The 19,045-nt window shown below is 41.6% G+C and overlaps 1 protein-coding gene across 1 annotated transcript in view; it reads right to left on the bottom strand.

Moving 5' to 3' along the window:
- Window positions 1-2,885: 2,885 nt before the first annotated feature.
- Window positions 2,886-19,045, bottom strand: part of ldlrad3 (low density lipoprotein receptor class A domain containing 3) — a 28,255-nt gene continuing 12,095 nt past the window's right edge. Inside the window, exons 2-6 of the mRNA XM_067435980.1 lie at window positions 13,964-14,110; window positions 8,585-8,710; window positions 8,274-8,405; window positions 6,287-6,671; window positions 2,886-4,464 (exon numbers count right to left, since the gene is read on the bottom strand). Coding sequence (XP_067292081.1) covers window positions 4,287-4,464; window positions 6,287-6,671; window positions 8,274-8,405; window positions 8,585-8,710; window positions 13,964-14,110 — 968 coding nt within the window. The 3' untranslated portion in view covers window positions 2,886-4,286. The remainder of the gene's footprint in view (window positions 4,465-6,286; window positions 6,672-8,273; window positions 8,406-8,584; window positions 8,711-13,963; window positions 14,111-19,045) is intronic.

The following is a 19,045-nucleotide window of genomic DNA, read 5'->3' as shown; positions in this document are numbered from 1 at the left end:
CACTCAGATCAGCAGGATCAAGTCAGTTAGAAATACCAAGAGTTCACTCAAAGCAAGGAGAGTCTGCCTTTAGCTATTATGCCAGCCGCAGTTGGAACCAGCTTCCTGAACAGATCAGATGTGCTCCAACAGTAGCCACATTCAAATCCAGACTCAAAACACATCTGTTCAGCTGTGCATTTACTGAATGAGCTCTGAGCACTGTATGTCCGACTGATTGCACCCTATCTTATCTCTTTATTCTTTTTATAATTATTTTAGTTTACCTTTGTTCTTATCTCTGGTTATTGTTTATTTTATATGTTCTTTTGAGTTGAATATGACGAGTGAAAACTGGGTTTGATGGAAATAGTAAGTTTTACAATAAGGTTTGAGTATGTGTAAATCTGTGGAGGGTATGATGAGTGAGTAAGGGTTTTAACAAGAAGGTTCCTGAGTAAAAATCAGGGAATAGTGATTAAAATGGATGTTATGAACGTGTTTGAGAAAGAAATGAATGAGAGGTGTTCTAATTAAGATGGTACATGTATGTAGGCTGTAAACTGAAGAATGTTTATTTTTATATCAGATCATTATTGTGGATCTGACCATTTTATTTTATTTTATCTTTTTTTTTTTTTTTTTTTTTTTTTTTTTTTAATTATTATTATTATTTTAATTACTATATCTTTACGACTGTTTTAACTATGCTTGTTTTTAATTCTTTATTCGTCCATATGGTATTGTTTTTTTTCTCATGCATTTGCTACCACTATTTTAATTAATTTCTATGTAAAGCACTTTGAATTGCCATTGGGTATGAAATGTGCTATACAAATAAACTTGCCTTGCCTTGCCTTGCCTTGCTAATGTTGATCCAGGATCATCACGATCATTTCAGTTTGGGGTAGATTATCTAATGTTGATCCAGGATCATCATGATCATTTCAGTTTGGGGTAGATTATCTAATGTTGATCCAGGATCATCATGATCATTTCAGTTTGGGGTAGATTCGCTAATGTTGATCCAGGATCATCATGATCATTTCAGTTTGGGGTAGATTCGCTAATGTTGATCCAGGATCATCACGATCATTTCAGTTTGGGGTAGATTCGCTAATGTTGATCCAGGATCATCACGATCATTTCAGTTTGGGGTAGATTCGCTAATGTTGATCCAGGATCATCACGATCATTTCAGTTTGGGGTAGATTCGCTAATGTTGATCCAGGATCATCACGATCATTTCAGTTTGGGGTAGATTCGCTAATGTTGATCCAGGATCATCACGATCATTTCAGTTTGGGGTAGATTCGCTAATGTTGATCCAGGATCATCACGATCATTTCAGTTTGGGGTAGATTCGCTAATGTTGATCCAGGATCATCACGATCATTTCAGTTTGGGGTAGATTCGCTAATGTTGATCCAGGATCATCACGATCATTTCAGTTTGGGGTAGATTCGCTAATGTTGATCCAGGATCATCGTGAGCATTTCAGTTTGGGGTAGATTCGCTAATGTTGATCCAGGATCATCGTGAGCATTTCAGTTTGGGGTAGATTCGCTAATGTTGATCCAGGATCATCATGATCATTTCAGTTTGGGGTAGATTCGCTAATGTTGATCCAGGATCATCGTGAGCATTTCAGTTTGGGGTAGATTCGCTAATGTTGATCCAGGATCATCGTGAGCATTTCAGTTTGGGGTAGATTCACTAATGTTGAACCAGGATCATCGTGAGCATTTCAGTTTGGGGTAGCATCGCTAATGTTGATCCAGGATCATCATGATCATTTCAGTTTGGGGTAGATTATCTAATGTTGATCCAGGATCATCATGATCATTTCAGTTTGGGGTAGATTCGCTAATGTTGATCCAGGATCATCACGATCATTTCAGTTTGGGGTAGATTCGCTAATGTTGATCCAGGATCATCACGATCATTTCAGTTTGCGGTAGATTCGCTAATGTTGATCCAGGATCATCACGATCATTTCAGTTTGGGGTAGATTCGCTAATGTTGATCCAGGATCATCACGATCATTTCAGTTTGGGGTAGATTCGCTAATGTTGATCCAGGATCATCACGATCATTTCAGTTTGGGGTAGATTCGCTAATGTTGATCCAGGATCATCACGATCATTTCAGTTTGGGGTAGATTATCTAATGTTGATCCAGGATCATCGTGAGCATTTCAGTTTGGGGTAGATTCGCTAATGTTGATCCAGGATCATCGTGAGCATTTCAGTTTGGGGTAGATTCGCTAATGTTGATCCAGGATCATCATGATCATTTCAGTTTGGGGTAGATTCGCTAATGTTGATCCAGGATCATCGTGAGCATTTCAGTTTGGGGTAGATTCGCTAATGTTGATCCAGGATCATCGTGAGCATTTCAGTTTGGGGTAGATTCGCTAATGTTGAACCAGGATCATCGTGAGCATTTCAGTTTGGGGTAGCATCGCAACTTACAGGACTCAAAGGATCTGCTGCTAACAGTGTCAGATACCACAGCACACCTTCAGGGGTCTAGTGGAGTCCATACCTCAACAGGTCAGCAAAAGGGGGACCAACACAATCATAATGTTATGCCTGATCTGTGTATAGTACAATGACTTGTATATATCAAAAAATCAAGTAGAATTAGATTTTTCAATTCATGCCAGTCTTCTGTTGTCTGGCTAAATATTTACATCTGAATCGATCAAAAGCAACTTTTTCGAGTTTACTTTTAGTGTCAGCCTTGGATGCTATACAAAGGTAAAAATCACAGACGACTTTAACACACGAAGAGTGTAGGCCTGTGTTTCTTCTGCTACGCAAGATGACCATTCAATTATTAATACATTTCATTTCAGATCATTTTATTCAGATTGTTTTATTTATCATATCTGATTACAGTAAGAATATATTTATGTATCTGCATGACATTTACAGCTGATAAGGTTTTACAAGTGCTCACAATAAATGTAATCCCATGCAGAAAAAAAAGAGCAATCAGCAATGGGAACATATTCTGCCCTTACTGTCCGTGAGGTCGAGTTTCTACAGAGGAGCTTTAAGAGAGGATTCAGCGCTCAGTTGAGCATTGTATTGATAATCAATCTAATCACAGTCGTTTAAGCACTTCTAAAAGGATGGGATACATTAAAAATGGTCAAAATTATAAATATATGTATTTATTGGATATTAGTGTGCACTGTTAGTTTGTAAAATGATGTGTTTTTGGACTACAACACTTCTACTAATGGGTTATTGATATTTATCAAAATCTGGTGTGTTTTTTAGTGTAATGTCCTTAAGCTTGCGTTTAAAGAGACTTTGCTTTTAAAGTTTGAGAACGAATGTGCTAAAGGTTTGCAAAAAAACATTTTAATTTAGTTCTAAATTCTGTAATGTATTAGATCTGTTTTGTCGGCTCTAAGAAAGCTTGAAAGTTTATAAAGTTTACCACAAATCTGCCAGTTGTGTAGAAAGGAATGTGAGTAGAGCAGGGCACACACTGCCATCAGTCGCATACACTGATGGGAAGCTCATTTATGTTTTGTTTAGGACGGTTCGTTGAGTTGACTGCTGCCGCAGAAAAAGGTTAATTGGTTCATCCCATAATTCTGTTTTATAAAATAACTGTTATTATTACTGTTTTATTAAGCTATAATAATCAGGGTGTTTAGTAAGGCTGCAGGTTGGTTGTAAATCTGTCTGGATGAGAGACAGAAGAGATCAGCCATTACATTTAACAACTGTTCCCAGTGCTGTGTGTGAAGAGCATAACAGAATTAGAGCATAAATTATAATAAGTGAAGTTGATCCAACATGTCCATACACTTAAAGAAATGCCCTCCTCACAAAAACAATTCCTGCATTCCTCTATTAATATCAAACTCACAGGGAATGCAAACACTGAACTCTATGTACACGGACAATAATTAAATAGTAGAACAACTGCCACTTGGAAATGATTGAACACGCCTCAATCTCAAACTGTCAGTGATGGGAATAACCTTTGACACCTTTAGCTCTCACGAAGTGAAAGTCTTATAGCATTACTCATTAGAGTGTCATTTGTACATTGCAGCAATTGTAAAAAGCTGGACGAGTACCATCTGTATAGAGCTTTTTCTTGACTGCCATGTCATTGGTAACGATAAGCGTAATGCAGTTCACTGGCCACCAGATGGCGCCACTGACATGCCCTACAAGTGCTTTGTGAATCCTGCGAGCATGGCCATCCTCAATGCTTGTCTTTCTGAACACTTTGCTCAGAGATTTGCGTAATGCACAAGCCGTCCACGTCCTCGGGATTTACAGCGGAGGCTCCGGTGCACGGCTGGACTCAGTGCTGGTGTTGTTGCTCCGGGTTTGAGACGGATCTGATTCTGTGGAGTCCACTGTCTCTTCATAGACCGGCGGTTCTCTCTCAGACCGAGCTGCAGTCTCTGGAGGGTAAGGAGGAGGTGGCAGGTCAAACCATGAGGGGCGACTGGAGGAACAAAGAAAAGACAGAGCTTCATAACATGAGATATGATTATGTCGCAGGACAGAGCAAGTTATTATTAAACAGATGAAATCACCTTCACAGGTTTGTTCTCAGGTAACTATTGCAGTTATTTTGACATACCCATATACCACCATACTTTAAAATGATCAAACATAGAGCTTTCAATATAGATACACCAAACTCTAATTCAGATCAGAAACCCCTCCCCCATAAGGTTTATCTTCTTACTAAATATACAAATACAATTTATTAATTAGGTCTTATTTAATTCTATAATCTATAATACTGATCTGCCAACATTGTTGCTATATGATAAATTAAAATAAGCTGATAACATCACTGTTTTCTCCAGAACGACTGTACAGCACACCTGTCAACACTCCTGTTTTTGCCGGGAGTCTCCCGTATTTCACACCCATCTCCCGCCCCCCTCCCGTTTTGTAATTTCTCCCGGACATCTCCCGTAATTTGTATGGCCCAAACCTCGTTCTTTCAATAATCACACATATGTTATTCCAAGGTTGTTCAGTTGCCAGGTCTTGTATGAAAAGGCGAATCATACAATCGACACATCACACAAATTTAAACCAGTGGCCTCGACCTGGAAACCTAGATGCGCTGTTGATATCTGCGCAGGGCCCGGGAAGTTGTATCAACCATCATTAGTAGAAACGGAAGAAGACTCCACTGGTAAATCTCTCTACCGTAATTCCCTGACTAGTGTTACATTATATGATCATGAGCTTTTTCGTGCAAATGCTTTTAAACCATTTAAGAGTGACAAGACAAAGAGAACGTGCTGTATGAAAAACTCACACAACGCCCAGATTCAAGTCCTCTTTCGCGCTTTAACGAACAATAACACACACAATTATGCCAAGATGCCAGTTTTGTTAAGTTTCTTAACAGCCTTTTAAAAGTTAAATAACGTCTTAAATGAGTTTAAAGAGGTGTGAGAAAATGAGACGTGTGTGAGATACGCATTATGTGTGACAGCCGTCAGTGGAAGATCTTTTAAAGTGACAGTAACCATTTATAAGGACAATGTAAAGAACACAAGTAATTGCTCACTAAATATGCTCTGCTCACTTAATAACTTTAGTCCCTTTAATAAGGATTAATCTATATATAATGCATAACTTATGCAGTGCAAACAGATAACAATTTATCTATATTTTCATTCTTGTTAAGTTCTTGAGCACTGGTACAAATGAAATGTATCATGGGTTTATGCGAGTTAATTAAATTGAAAAATTTGTTAATTTTAATTAAAAAATTAAAAGTTATATTTTTTGAAGCTTAATAAATGTTAAGGTGTTATTTTGTTTAAGTGTGAATTAATAATTAAATTAACAAATATTTATGTTGTTTCTACATTAATTTGGAAGTAATATAAAAAAGTGTTTTTAATGGCAGTTAATTATGATTAATCAGTTTAATGAATAATTAAAAAACAAAGGAACGTATTAATTTATGTTAATATAAATGAATGAATGAATTAATATAGACTCGGAAAGCTTTCCCAGAAGAGCTGGAGCTGTTAGAGAGGGTGGGCCGACGCCAGATTAAACCCTACGGGTTAACAATGGGGAGCTCATGTGTGTGTAGAAGCAGGCGTCACAACACTTTTGGCAATATAGTGTATCAGCTTTATGTTTGGCCACTGGCTTGCTTTTTAAGACACTGACATCAGCCATCAAAAATCTATCACTCAATCCCTATTTGATACCCAGCAATGTGGGAAAAGCTTGACATTTAACTAGAAAAATTTGACATGTTTAATTTGTAGTGTTCATAAGCATACCCAACATCCAGCACAGCCTGTGAGTATGTAGGAGGCAGGTCCATGGCGGTTGGAGGATACTGTGAATGAGAGTGCAGCTGGAGACTGTGGATTGAGTTGAACGCCTCTGATGGGGACGGACACTGGGGTGAAAGGTCAAGGCCTCCAGGACGGACGTGTCCTCTGTCCACTATGACAAGCCGGGACAGCAGGAGCGATTGGTGGCAGGCGCGTCTGTAGACCCCCTGAGGCAGCAGGACACTTCGCTTTCTCTGGTGGTGCAGGACGAGGGCCAGAAGAGCCACTACCAGGACAAAGATGATGGCACTGCCAATGACTGCATATGTGATGCTGGGGTAATAGCGGAGCCGGTAGTCTAGAGTCACAACGTCCTGTCCCGGGTATTCTGGGAGGAATCGGGAATAATTTTAGATTATTTCAAAGACTATTTTAGATAAATAGCCAAGTAAATAAATTGGAACATACATGCAAACAAAAAAACAAAAAAATACCATAAAGAAGTACCCTTGGGTAAATTCTCAAGATATATACCCCGATCTATCAGAATGCAATGCTAATCCTCATCTTTTCGTATATGCTTTTGTGTAGGCTACATTTCTTTAAAAAAATAAAAATAAAGTGGCTATAAAACTGCAACAGTTTGTCCTTACAGTTTAAACTTTCTCTGAATACTGTAAATATTAAATGATTCTTTCAGTGAACACATGACTATTGTTACACATTTAGAGAAGCTTGCATTCAAAGCAACTTATATCACATATAAAGCAGGGACGTCATGGGACCTATTTTAGGGGGGCTGACGCTACCCCAAAATGTTCCTAAGCCCCCCTAAATGATAAGAACAACAATAACCATTTGATTTATCAATAGCCGTATCCTCATTCATATCTAGAAGCAACAAATTTTATATATCCAGCTACCAAAAGCTACCAAAAGTAGCTGAAAAGTCGTAAGTTGGACAAAAGTACAAAGAGTCGTGTGCTATCAGGATGATGCACCGCACCGTCTCGTTGCATTGGTGTGAACTGCGGCAGCTTTCAGACCGCTAACCGTGCGTTCACACCGCCGCCGGCGAGAGCGTCAAAATTCGCTCTTGCCGCCCTGACAACGACGCTGTAGGAAGCTCCGTGGACGTGCTGCCGCTCTGACGTAGATCGAATGTTTTTTCTTTTTTTAAACTGTATTTAAAGAGGCCGCAAATCAAACAAGCATGTTGATGGATATACTGACCACAAGTAGGGTATAAATTAACTTCATGAAATCGTTTAAATGTGAAAGTAAGAATTAATTGCACACCCGCTGAACAACGAGCGTTCTAGCGCCTATAAAATAGTGTTGCGCGACTTCTTAACAAATTACACATCACTATGAATGATCTTGTCATAAATGATAAGGAAACCCACACAGCAATGATCAACCTCTCCTACAAATTGCTTGGGAACTAATGTGGTCGGAACCAAAGTTTACAGGCCTGCGTTCTCTGGATTTCTCTCAAGCGGAGCACTTCTACATTCTGACTGGTTGCCGCCTGTTGCCGCCGAACCGTGTCATAGCTCATTACCATAAAGTTGAGCTGATTTCAACTCTCCTCGACGCCCAAATCGTCCAAGACGCGCCGCGCCGCTCTCGCCGGAGCTCGCCGCCCGGCTCCCATTGAAAATGAATGACTTCCGGCCAGCTTGACGCTCTCGCCGCCGGCGGTGTGAACGCACAGTAAGACCGGAGCGCTGCTTCAATGATGCCCGTTGCACACATTCTGTTCGCAGTGCGTATGCGGTGCGAACCGTTCCAGGAGCGGTACGTATAGAGCAGTGCGGCGATCGTTTCCGCAACGAGTCTATTTGTTGCTGTCTTGGATGCGCTGAATTAAAGTGACAGCGTAATGTTGGCATTAAAATAAACATGTATTAACAAATCACCTTAAAGGTGATTCAAATCCTGCATTGCGTCCGGAGTGCAGACGTGTTTTTGTAGGGTATGACTGTACCTGCTGTTGTAAGGCAGTTCTCTTCATCACTGTTATCATGACAGTTATCCTGTCCATTGCAGAGAAAACTGCGATCTACACACCGACCGTTGTGACAGTGGAAGCGTGCGGATGAACACACCAGAGGGTTAGCTGTGGGGGGAGAGATTTAGAGATTAGCTTATAGTGTTACTGGAATTATTTCATAGATATAATAATAATTGTATAGTCCTAAACTAATCATTTAAATGTTTTTTGTTCCTTTATTTAAAACCATGGTTGATGTTTCTGTGCAAATGTATGCATTATAAGCATGAGCACTGGATACTCACTGCAGTTGTCTTCATCGCTGCCATCGGGACAGTCCCTGAAGCCATTACACTGGAAGCGGCCAATAATGCAGTGGACCCCGTTTGCACAAGCAAAGAATGTGGGTGCACACTTTGACTTCACCTTCACTGTGACGGAGAGAGAGAGAAATAGAGATAAAAATGTGGGTTTGCATTTGGCTGAGCAGTCATTTGGGTGACACACTATTGTCTTAAGATGTCTTCTAATACATAAAATAATTAAGTTTGACCAGTTCCACAGACATACTGTAACTTTTGTCAAACAGAATATGTGTCAAACATTAGATACAATACTGTGAGAACCTCCTACTGAAGATCCTGCATTACAGAAAACAGCTGCAATAGCAAGCCATACATACAGGACATTCTACAAAGACTTCCTAAAAACACTACCCCTTTGTTGTTCTAACTTTATAGACTAGTGGGTGTGTTTACATGCACGTTCTTAAGCCGATTATGCCTAATAAGCCAACAATGATCCATGCAGACAACTACAAACAATGGGTGCCTTTACATGCACACCAGTAAGATGATAACTCACAAATATCAGCTTATTGAAATAATCAGTTTATCATCCAGACAGAGCGAGTTAGCGTTTTGCATGAAATAAGGACATATATCACAAACGCTGACTCATTTAAGACCCAGAACACTGTAAAGATGTGTTCTCATCTCAGTCAGCAGAAGTAGAAGAGGTTCAGTCAGAACGCTGCATCTGGAACTGATGAGGGATAATATGAGCCGTAAATCTCCCGCTGACACAGTACACAATTTATTTAAAATCACAACTGACATAACATTTGAAAAGCTCAGAGTCAGATACGGACGTTATTATGTTTGAAGTCACTACAAGGAAATAACCCGGTTTATTAATAAAGTCATGTAAACGCGGTTTACTTGCGTTGTCAGTTGCATGTAAAAGGGGAAAACTGATTATTTCAATAAGCTGATATTTGTGAGTTATCATCTTACTGGTGTGCATGTAAACGCACCCATTGTTTGTAGTTGTCTGCATCTAAGTCTGGAGATAGAGTCTGAGTGAACTCTCCGCTCACAGAGCTCACGGCCCAAGCCAATACTCTCACCGATGAAACAGCATTTGCTCAATGCTTCAGATTTCTCAGGTTTCTTATTGAGTGATCTGTTGTGTAAAGGCCAGTTAACATAAAATTGCATTCTGTGTGCATCTGTTCATAAATCAATAAATGCATGATCTAGCCTATATGCTCGTCCTATAAGGTCATGAAGAAAAACAAAGCTATTAAATGTCTTATTAAAATATAACAATTAAAAAGATGGGGTAATAATAAATGACATAATTTTTACGACCCCGTCTAAAAGTCTAACACATCCACTGATCTCTATATTCTGTGATTTTGTCAATAGTAATTATTAGACAATGTTTTGATGATTTTTTGCTGGTATCTTGGCTGGCCTAGTCCTGTTGTGTACATCTCTCTCCCAAAGCTTTTCATATATTCTGCGCATTGGTCAGTAATTACAGAAATGTAGAATTATAGAACATTAAGAGGTGATATTTGCCACCGTAAAATTATTTACAGGAGCATTTTTACAAGGGATTTTTTTTCTAATCTTATTAGATGTATGCATCAACTTTTATGCCAATTCTGATAATTAATCAACAAATTCAGGAAGAATAAGACCCTATAGGCTTTAACCAAACACATGAAAATTGTATCAAGAAAATCAATTTTCGCATGGCAGAAGTGGAACCAAATCAGCATTTAAATGTATTTACACTACAATTACAATCACATACATAGTACTATGAGATTATTTATATATATTTTTTAAATATTGAAATATGAAAATAAATTCAATGAGAGAGAGATTGAGTTATATATTGTACAGATTCATTCACACGGCTGATTCATTAGGGAACAAAGCACATGAAGACGTGCAATTTCTATGAAGACTACAGCAGTCATATTAATGAACATAATGCAACATATAATACATCTATAAATATGCAATCTACTTCACTTTACTGCAACGCTGCAATCAATTTAAAGTTTGAGTTTTTTTATTCAGCTGAGAGGCCACGCAGTATTGACTTGCTGTATAAAGTTCCCATTTGCAGTTGTGCTGATGTTAGGGAAAAACAGCACTCTTGCTCATGTGATACTGCTTATCTGTAAGTAAGTCCACTGTAGGCGAGTTAACTGAACCCATGTGCAGTTTATTTAAAACGCATAATCAAATACAATAAACATAAAATAAACAAAAGACTTGGAAGAGCAACTTAACTTGGCCAGACATGGCTTGACATAACATGGCAAAACTAACCAAAAAACAGTTACACAAAACAAAGCTAGACCAGAAACAATGGTAACATGAGGCTATATATACACAAGGACTAATGCCAAACAAGAAACACATGAGAACAATCAAACAATGAGCCAATAGTCACTTTTCCTCCGTCTGGCCTGTGTGAGCCAGGGCTTCTAATAGCCATGGACCTGTAACATAGAGCCCAAAACCACACTTTCCACTGTGGAGGAGCCAGAAGGACAGTACAGGACAGTATTTTTACATCATATATAGAAATAATGATAATTTCTACAAATGTTCCACCAAAATATGACCTGAGGAGCTTTAGCACTCTCTCCAGTGACAGTTCCAATACAGTTGAATTTAGTCAGAGAAACAGATAAAGCTCCAGAAAAAACTGACTGAACTGGACGTTATTTCATGACATGCAAAGGTAAATATGGACTTCAGACAGATAAAATAAATACACAATTGTGATTTGTGATTATATGATTTGTTTGGTTTCTTCAAGAGGTTGTATTTACCATGTTTACTATGGTAATGGTTATTGCGTACATTGTCTTTTGTATTGCATATAAATATTTCTGCCTTATACAGAATCCACAATGGGACCACAAACAGCCAGACCCAGAGCCAGATTTAACGCCTTCGATCGCAGGGAATTCGCATGAGCCCCCGCAGACTCTGACGAGTGAGCCAGAGCTCGAGGATAAGAGAACAGGGCTTACCAGCGCCCTTGAAGAGGAGCCCCAAAGACCAGCACCCCAGAAGAGGAGCCCCAGAGACCAGCTCCCTGGAAGAGGAGTCTCAGAGACCAGCGCCACAGAAGAGGAGCCCCAGAGACCAGCGCCCCGGAAGAGGAGCCCCAGAGACCAGCGCCCCGGAAGAGGAGCCCCAGAGACCAGCTCCCTGGAAGAGGAGTCTCAGAGACCAGCGCCACAGAAGAGGAGCCCCAGAGACCAGCGCCCCGGAAGAGGAGCCCCAGAGACCGGCGCCCCAGAAGAGGAGCCCCAGAGACCAGCTCCCTGGAAGAGGAGTCTCAGAGACCAGCGCCACAGAAGAGGAGCCCCAGAGACCAGCGCCCCGGAAGAGGAGCCCCGGAGCCCAGCGCCCCGGAAGAGGAGCCCCAGAGACCAGCGTCCCGGAAGAGGAGCCGCAGAGACCAGCGTCCCGGAAGAGGAGCCGCAGAGACCAGCGCCCCGGAAGAGGAGCCCCAGAGACCAGCGCCCCGGAAGAGGAGCCGCAGAGACCAGCGTCCCGGAAGAGGAGCCGCAGAGACCAGCGCCCCGGAAGAGGAGCCCCAGAGACCAGCGTCCCGGAAGAGGAGCCGCAGAGACCAGCGCCCCGGAAGAGGAGCCCCAGAGACCAGCGTCCCGGAAGAGGAGCCGCAGAGACCAGCGTCCCGGAAGAGGAGCCGCAGAGACCAGCGCCCCGGAAGAGGAGCCCCAGAGACCAGCGTCCCGGAAGAGGAGCCCCAGAGACCAGCGCCCCGGAAGAGGAGCCCCAGAGACCAGCGCCCCGGAAGAGGAGCCCCAGAGACCAGCGCCCCGGAAGAGGAGCCCCAGAGACCAGCGTCCCGGAAGAGGAGCCGCAGAGACCAGCGCCCCGGAAGAGGAGCCCCAGAGACCAGCGCTCCGGAAGAGGAGCCCCAGAGACCAGCGTCCCAGAAGAGGAGCCGCAGAGACCAGCGCCCCGGAAGAGGAGCCCCAGAGACCAGCGCTCCGGAAGAGGAGCCCCAGAGACCAGCGCCCCGGAAGAGGAGCCCCAGAGACCAGCGCCCCGGAAGAGGAGCCCAAGAGACCAGCACTCCGGAAGAGGAGCCCCAGAGACCAGCCCCCCGGAAGAGGAGCCCCAGAGACCACCGCTCCGGAAGAGGAGCCCCAGAGACCAGCGCCCCGGAAGAGGAGCCCCAAAGACCAATGCCCCGGAAGAGGAGCCCCAGAGACCAGCGCCCCGGAAGAGGAGCCCCAGAGACCAGCGCCCCGGAAGAGGAGCCTCAGAGACCAGCGCCCCGGAAGAGGAGCCCCAGAGACCAGCGCTCCGGAAGAGGAGCCCCAGAAACCAGCGCCCCGGAAGAGGAGCCCCAGAGACCAGCGCCCCGGAAGAGGAGCCCCAGAGACCAGCGCCCCGGAAGAGGAGTCTCAGAAACCAGCGCTCCGGAAGAGGAGCTCCAGAGACCAGCGCCCCGGAAGAGGAGTCTCAGAAACCAGCGCTCCGGAAGAGGAGCCCCAGAGACCAGCGCCCCGTAAGGGGAGCCCCAGAGACCAGCGCCCCGGAAGAGGAGTCTCAGACACCAGCGCTCCGGAAGAGGAGCCCCAGAGACCAGCGCCCCGGAAGAGGAGCCCCAGAGACCAGCGCCCCGGAAGAGGAGTCTCAGAGACCAGAGACCAGCGACCGAGAGAACAAAAACCGAGGACTGGCTGATGGACTTCAGTGAGGAGGTATTGACTCCAACCCTATCCACCTGGTATCTGATTCATCATTGCTTTAAAACGCTGTGAAAAGGGTCCATGTGTTCATGAAATAAGACATTTTTGATAACTTTTTATTAATTGCTTTATTTTATTTCAATCATGAGCAGGTTATATTAAATAATTTGCATAGTGCAACAATATTACCGTAGGCCTACTATTCATACTCTAGTTTCTCCAAATCCTCTGATTTCATTTTACTCCAAATTCACCAAATCCATTTTAAATCCAGTCAAAAACATATGCGCAACACACAGCAGCTGTGTTTGAATGAAACAGGAAAGTGAGAGTGTGTCTGCAGTGTGATACGAGACACAAATTCAAATACCTGGATGAGTGGTCATTATTCACCACTGCTACTGATGACAGTCATTATTGGGGAATAACTGATTACACTGAAGCAACAAGCACACTATTTGACTGTAATAGTAATACGTCTACATTAGTTAATTCTTACAGTTGATCCCAATATTTATCACAGTTAATTATACATAATCCCCTTTGAACTAATTGGTACATAAGCAATGATTTTTTGAGCCAAAGTGGACATAAACTACCAGAATTGTCCAGCTCTGTGTGCAGAGACAGTAAGACTTACGGCAACCCTTCTCGTCGCTCTTGTCGAAGCAGTCTGGAAAGCCGTCACACTGCCAGCCTCCAGGAATACACTCGCCGTCCCCACACATAAAGTTTCCTGGAATGTTGCACTCTGTCGTAAAGTTATTTCCAGGAAGAAGCTGGCAATCTGAAGAAAAGAAACAGTTCTATTTACAATCTTTCTATTGTAAATTATATGACTGATGAAACGATACTAGAAACAAGATTCCAGACACAATTAGTTAAAAAAAACTTAGGTCACATGCAAGTTTTTACAGTTTATAGTTTAAAACAATACCATTTTCATCTCTGTGTAAACAAAAAAATGTGAATTTGTGAAAACCGTGACGCCAAGCTTGCATATTGCATGTTCAGTCTATAGACACAGTGGGCCCTATCTTGCACCCAGCGCAATTGACTTTGTACACCGACGCATGTGTCATTCCTATTTTGCACCCGTGCAAAGCGCGCTTTTCCCTCCACAGAAGCACGTCATTAAACTAGTGAATGAACTTGCGCTCCCTGGGCGGTTCAGCGCAAAAAAGGAGGCGTGTTCCGGCGCAAACAATCCCTGGTGCTATTTTGCTGTTCCATTTCCTCAAAACCTAGTCTAAAGTCAGTGGCGCGTTGTTCATTATGATATTTTAAGGGCGCATGCTTGACCATAATGTATAGCGTGCACAACGCGCATACACTTTGCTCATGTAATCTACACAGATGCAAGTTATTTTTGCAAATCATAAATTGTTACACTAAAAAAATATTAACACATGAGATGACAGAAATCATAGTGGTGTGCGACGAAGATGTGAAAAAATAGGCATAAATCTAGCTTACAAATTATTCAATTGTAGTTAAGGATCAGACTTGTTTGCCCAATAGTGGCAAGACATATATGTATATAAGGACATCTGACAAATTGGTTTGTCCGTCAAGAACCAGGAAAAAAAATCGACTGAAAAACTGTTTAACCGACGCTATTTTGGGTGTGTTTCTCCCATCCCCAACACAACTTTTCTGTCTTTCACTGCTCTTACAAGAACATCAGTCACGTCGGCTGTGAACCGCTCCTGGCGTGCGCCTGGTAAATAATAGCATATAGCCATAATAATAGCAATCCATAATGGAACTTGCAGGTGCGCAATAAACCAATCAGAGCGTCATCCAACATTCCCTTTAAAAGCAGGTGCGCTTTTAAAGGGAATGTTGGATGACGCTCTGATTGGTTTATTCGCGTTACGCCCAAACCACACCTATGAATAATGAAGCTACTTCAGACCAACCCATTTTAGATGGCGCAAGAGCCATTTATCCTGCCGGGAAAATAGCAACAGCGCCGAGACCCGCCCACAAAGTTACTTGCGCTTTGCGCTTTGACACTTGCGTTTCAGATCGTTAAAATAGAGCCCATAGTGTTTCTTTACAAAAAGACATCGCCACCTTCTGGCCGGGCAGAAGAATACAGCATTTTTACTCGTTCTCACGGAGAACGAGTAAAACGCAATGGAAAAACAATTATTTTTACATCGATGTGGTGTATACCCCAACATGTATACCTGAGTTTGACACCCCTGGTTTAGTAGGAGAGAGCTGCTTTGCTTGTGTCGCTGAAAGATAACAAGTTTACGCTTCTGACGTTATAGCATTGTTATTGCGCTTCCAAATAGTTTTCACTTGTTTGAGAAGCAAACAGTTAATGCAGTAATCATACCAGTAAAATTAAGTTCCATTCCACAAATTTCCACTTTCACAAACCAGACATGTGGAAAGGTAAATTTTGCCATTTTACAGGCTCCAGTAAAGTTAATTTACCTGCATATTATCGGCTCAAGCATGGCCCGTACTCAAGTTTCTCCTCTTCCATGCTTAAATGGCCCATGTGCATGCACATTTAACACTCTGAATTCCCTGATGATTCACCTCACAAGCTTTCACTCAAGTGAAGAGCTGATTCTCATCAGGAGATGGCAAAGGTTTCTGCTTTTTACTGTCCCTGTGCAGTTTTACTGATCTGCGGAGTTTCTTCAGCTAAGAGGACATTTGACATGTAGTTGTGGTCAGAATTATTGGCATCCCTGGTAAATATAATCAAAGATGTCTGTAAGAATAAATATGCATTGTTTATCCTTTTGATATTAAATAAAAGAAATACCCAAAATCTATCCTTTGAAAGAAGTAAAATAATTGAAAGTAAAGGGGTAAGTCACATTATGAAATAAATGCTTCTCTCCAAAACATGTTGGCCATAATAACTGGCCCCATTTTATTAAATAGTTTCTGCAACCTCCTTTTGCCAAGATAACAGCTCTGAGTTCCTTCATACAGAATCTCTCCAGATCCTTCAGTTCCCTAGCCTGACAAGCCAGACCCACATCAAGATGTTTGGTCTGGAAACTCACCATTGACGGCTCAATCCGAGGGGCAGGATAAACGGTTTTCTTTCAAACTCCCTCTGCACGCGATAGGATAGCTCTACACCAACCAGAGCAACGAAGGTGAAGCAGAGCTCGCTGACTGATTAAACATTCGCCGTATCCGGTCGGCTAAACTCCAAACACATCTTCCCTTCTTAAGAATGACTTCAGTGCCGTTCTTTGTTCTTTTCTCAGAGAAAAGCTTAGCTCAAGTCTTCCAGAGTCGCGGTCAAAGCTGATTCGAAAGACCGCCGCCGTTCGCCAGTTTCTGTGTTAACTAGAAGCACGCAAACGCAACTCGGCCGTCGTCATTATGGCCCCGCCCGCCGACTCTATACACGATGTGATTGGGCCGTCCAGATTCTGAGGAATACAGCTCAGATGGGTATTGAGAGTTCCTAGACGACACTTGCAGGAAATTAAATTTGCTGACGCTAGGGTGCGTCTAGATTTCTAGGCCATCAGTTCCCAGCTCTTTTCTTCTCTTCAGTTCATCACTCATTCTCCATAGAGTTCAGGTCAGGGGACTGGGACGGCCATGGAAGAAGCTTCATTTGTGCTCCGTGACCTATTTTTGTTTTGATGTTTGTTTTGGATCGTTGTCCTGATAGAAGATCAAACCCTCATAAAGTATGAAGATGATATGGCAGAAAGAAATCAACTGCTCCTCATACTCTTCAAACCAGCCATTATAAAAAGACAAAGTTGAGCAGGTCTCAAAATTTAAATACTTAGGAACAATAATATACAATAAACGTAATTTTGAAAGTAATATTAGATCACTGGACAGAAATAACACTCACTTCAAGGCTTATTTGATTATTTCATGGAAAAATTATGGATTTTTTTAAATGTGTAAGGATTGATGGAAATAGTGCTTAACACTGACGTAGATATGTCCATGTCACTGGTGTCAAAGACAAATTTTCACTTTGTGACAAACAGAATGTATAATAAAGTTAAACTAAACTAAACCACGGCCCATTATAAGATTTCGAGCAGAAGAGGTCAGGTTTTGATTGTGTTTATCTGTTGGTGTTTGTTAGAATTCATGACATGTATCTGAACAAGATGTCCAGGACCTCCAGCAAAAAAAAATTATAGGCCAAAACTTTAAGGATCCAGCGGTATATTTAGTTTGTTTCTGGATGAGCGAGGATTTTTCTTGAAACCCTTACAAACCACATGTGGTGATGTAGGGCTTGTTTGAATTTTCGACCTCTGAACTAATCTCTGCAATTCTCCATCTGTGACCCTTTGAGAGCCTTTGTTCGCTTAAACTCTTCTCCTCTTGTGCATTAGGACGATATAGACACGCATCTTCCTCCAGGCAGATTCAGAACATCTGTAGTTAACTTCTTAATTATTGCCCTGATGGTGCAAATGGGGATTGTCAATGCTTTAGCTATTTTCCTACATCCACTTTCTATTTTGTGACACTTCAATCTTTTGTTGAACATCAGAACTATATTCTATGGTTTTACTCATTGTGATGGATGGCCTTTGTGTTTGCTCATAAAATACTCCCGTGGAACTGGAAGAACAGATTTATTTTTACAGCCATCTTTGATCATATTTACCAGGAGTGCCAATAATTCTGACCACAACTGACCACATTCAAAACTAACATATACCCAACATTCAATTCTCACAAATGCAGATATCATCAGACTGCATCAGACTACAATCCACACGTTGCAGTTAGGTGTGACTATGATTTCCAGAATAGTGACACTGACTCAGATTTTGAAAAGCCTATGAAGGACAGTCAGTCATCCTGGCTGAAGCGCTAATCACTACAGGAGCAACTGCAATATAATCTCTGTTTTCAGAGAGATTGTCAGTATCTGAATGTAATGTGCTTCACCAATCAGTCACACATGAAGCACATTTGTCAGTTGCCAAAAGGAGAAAATCATATTTTGAAGATAATTCCATTCATAAAGCCTGTCAAATACATAATGGAAGCAGCAAACCATTTATGCACCTATCCTTCCTGTCATGCGAGAGTTGCTGAAGAAAACAGATGTTGTAGATAAAACTCACAGCACCACAACATGAGAAACCTTAATAATATTCATCTTATCAAGATGGTTCTTACTGTCAGGAGAATCCTCTTCTCTCAAATGGAAAACAGAGATTACCACTAATTCTCTATACTCGTGATCTTGAATTTGCTAATCCATTGGGAACTTCAAGTAAAGCTGTTCTCAAATTACAAAAAGTGAAAGTATTTGCACCCCTTTTAAAGGACGCTAAAGGCACTTGAGGAGGAAGGGACCTGCTGATTTCAAGATGTTTCATTACTTTTGTTGTTGGTTTTGCAGACTTTTAGATGAACTAAAATATCACGATTTTATCTCAACTCATCTTCATGTTGGTTTTTAAGACTTTTATAAGTTTCATATAGCCCTACAAGGTACAAAAAAAGAAAGACAGACCATTTAGGCCAAAGTATGTTTTCAAACATATTTTAACCAAGTGCAATTCTGTAAAGTAAGAACATTTAACAAGATTTGCATTCAATTAAAATCAAAGACTTCCCATGACAAAATGAACATTGGCAACAGCTGCAACAGTCAGCTTATTAGACACAGATCCTCCACAAAACCTGGGTCAGCACTTTATTTTCCCTTTTCTATTTTTTTGAGGTAGCATCTAGCATGAGA

Source organism: Pseudorasbora parva, chromosome 25, assembly GCF_024679245.1.
Source record: "Pseudorasbora parva isolate DD20220531a chromosome 25, ASM2467924v1, whole genome shotgun sequence".
NCBI classification, from domain to species: Eukaryota; Metazoa; Chordata; class Actinopteri; order Cypriniformes; family Gobionidae; genus Pseudorasbora; species Pseudorasbora parva.
The sequence above is the reverse complement of the archived record's forward strand: the minus strand, read 5'-3'. Positions and strand labels throughout refer to the sequence as shown.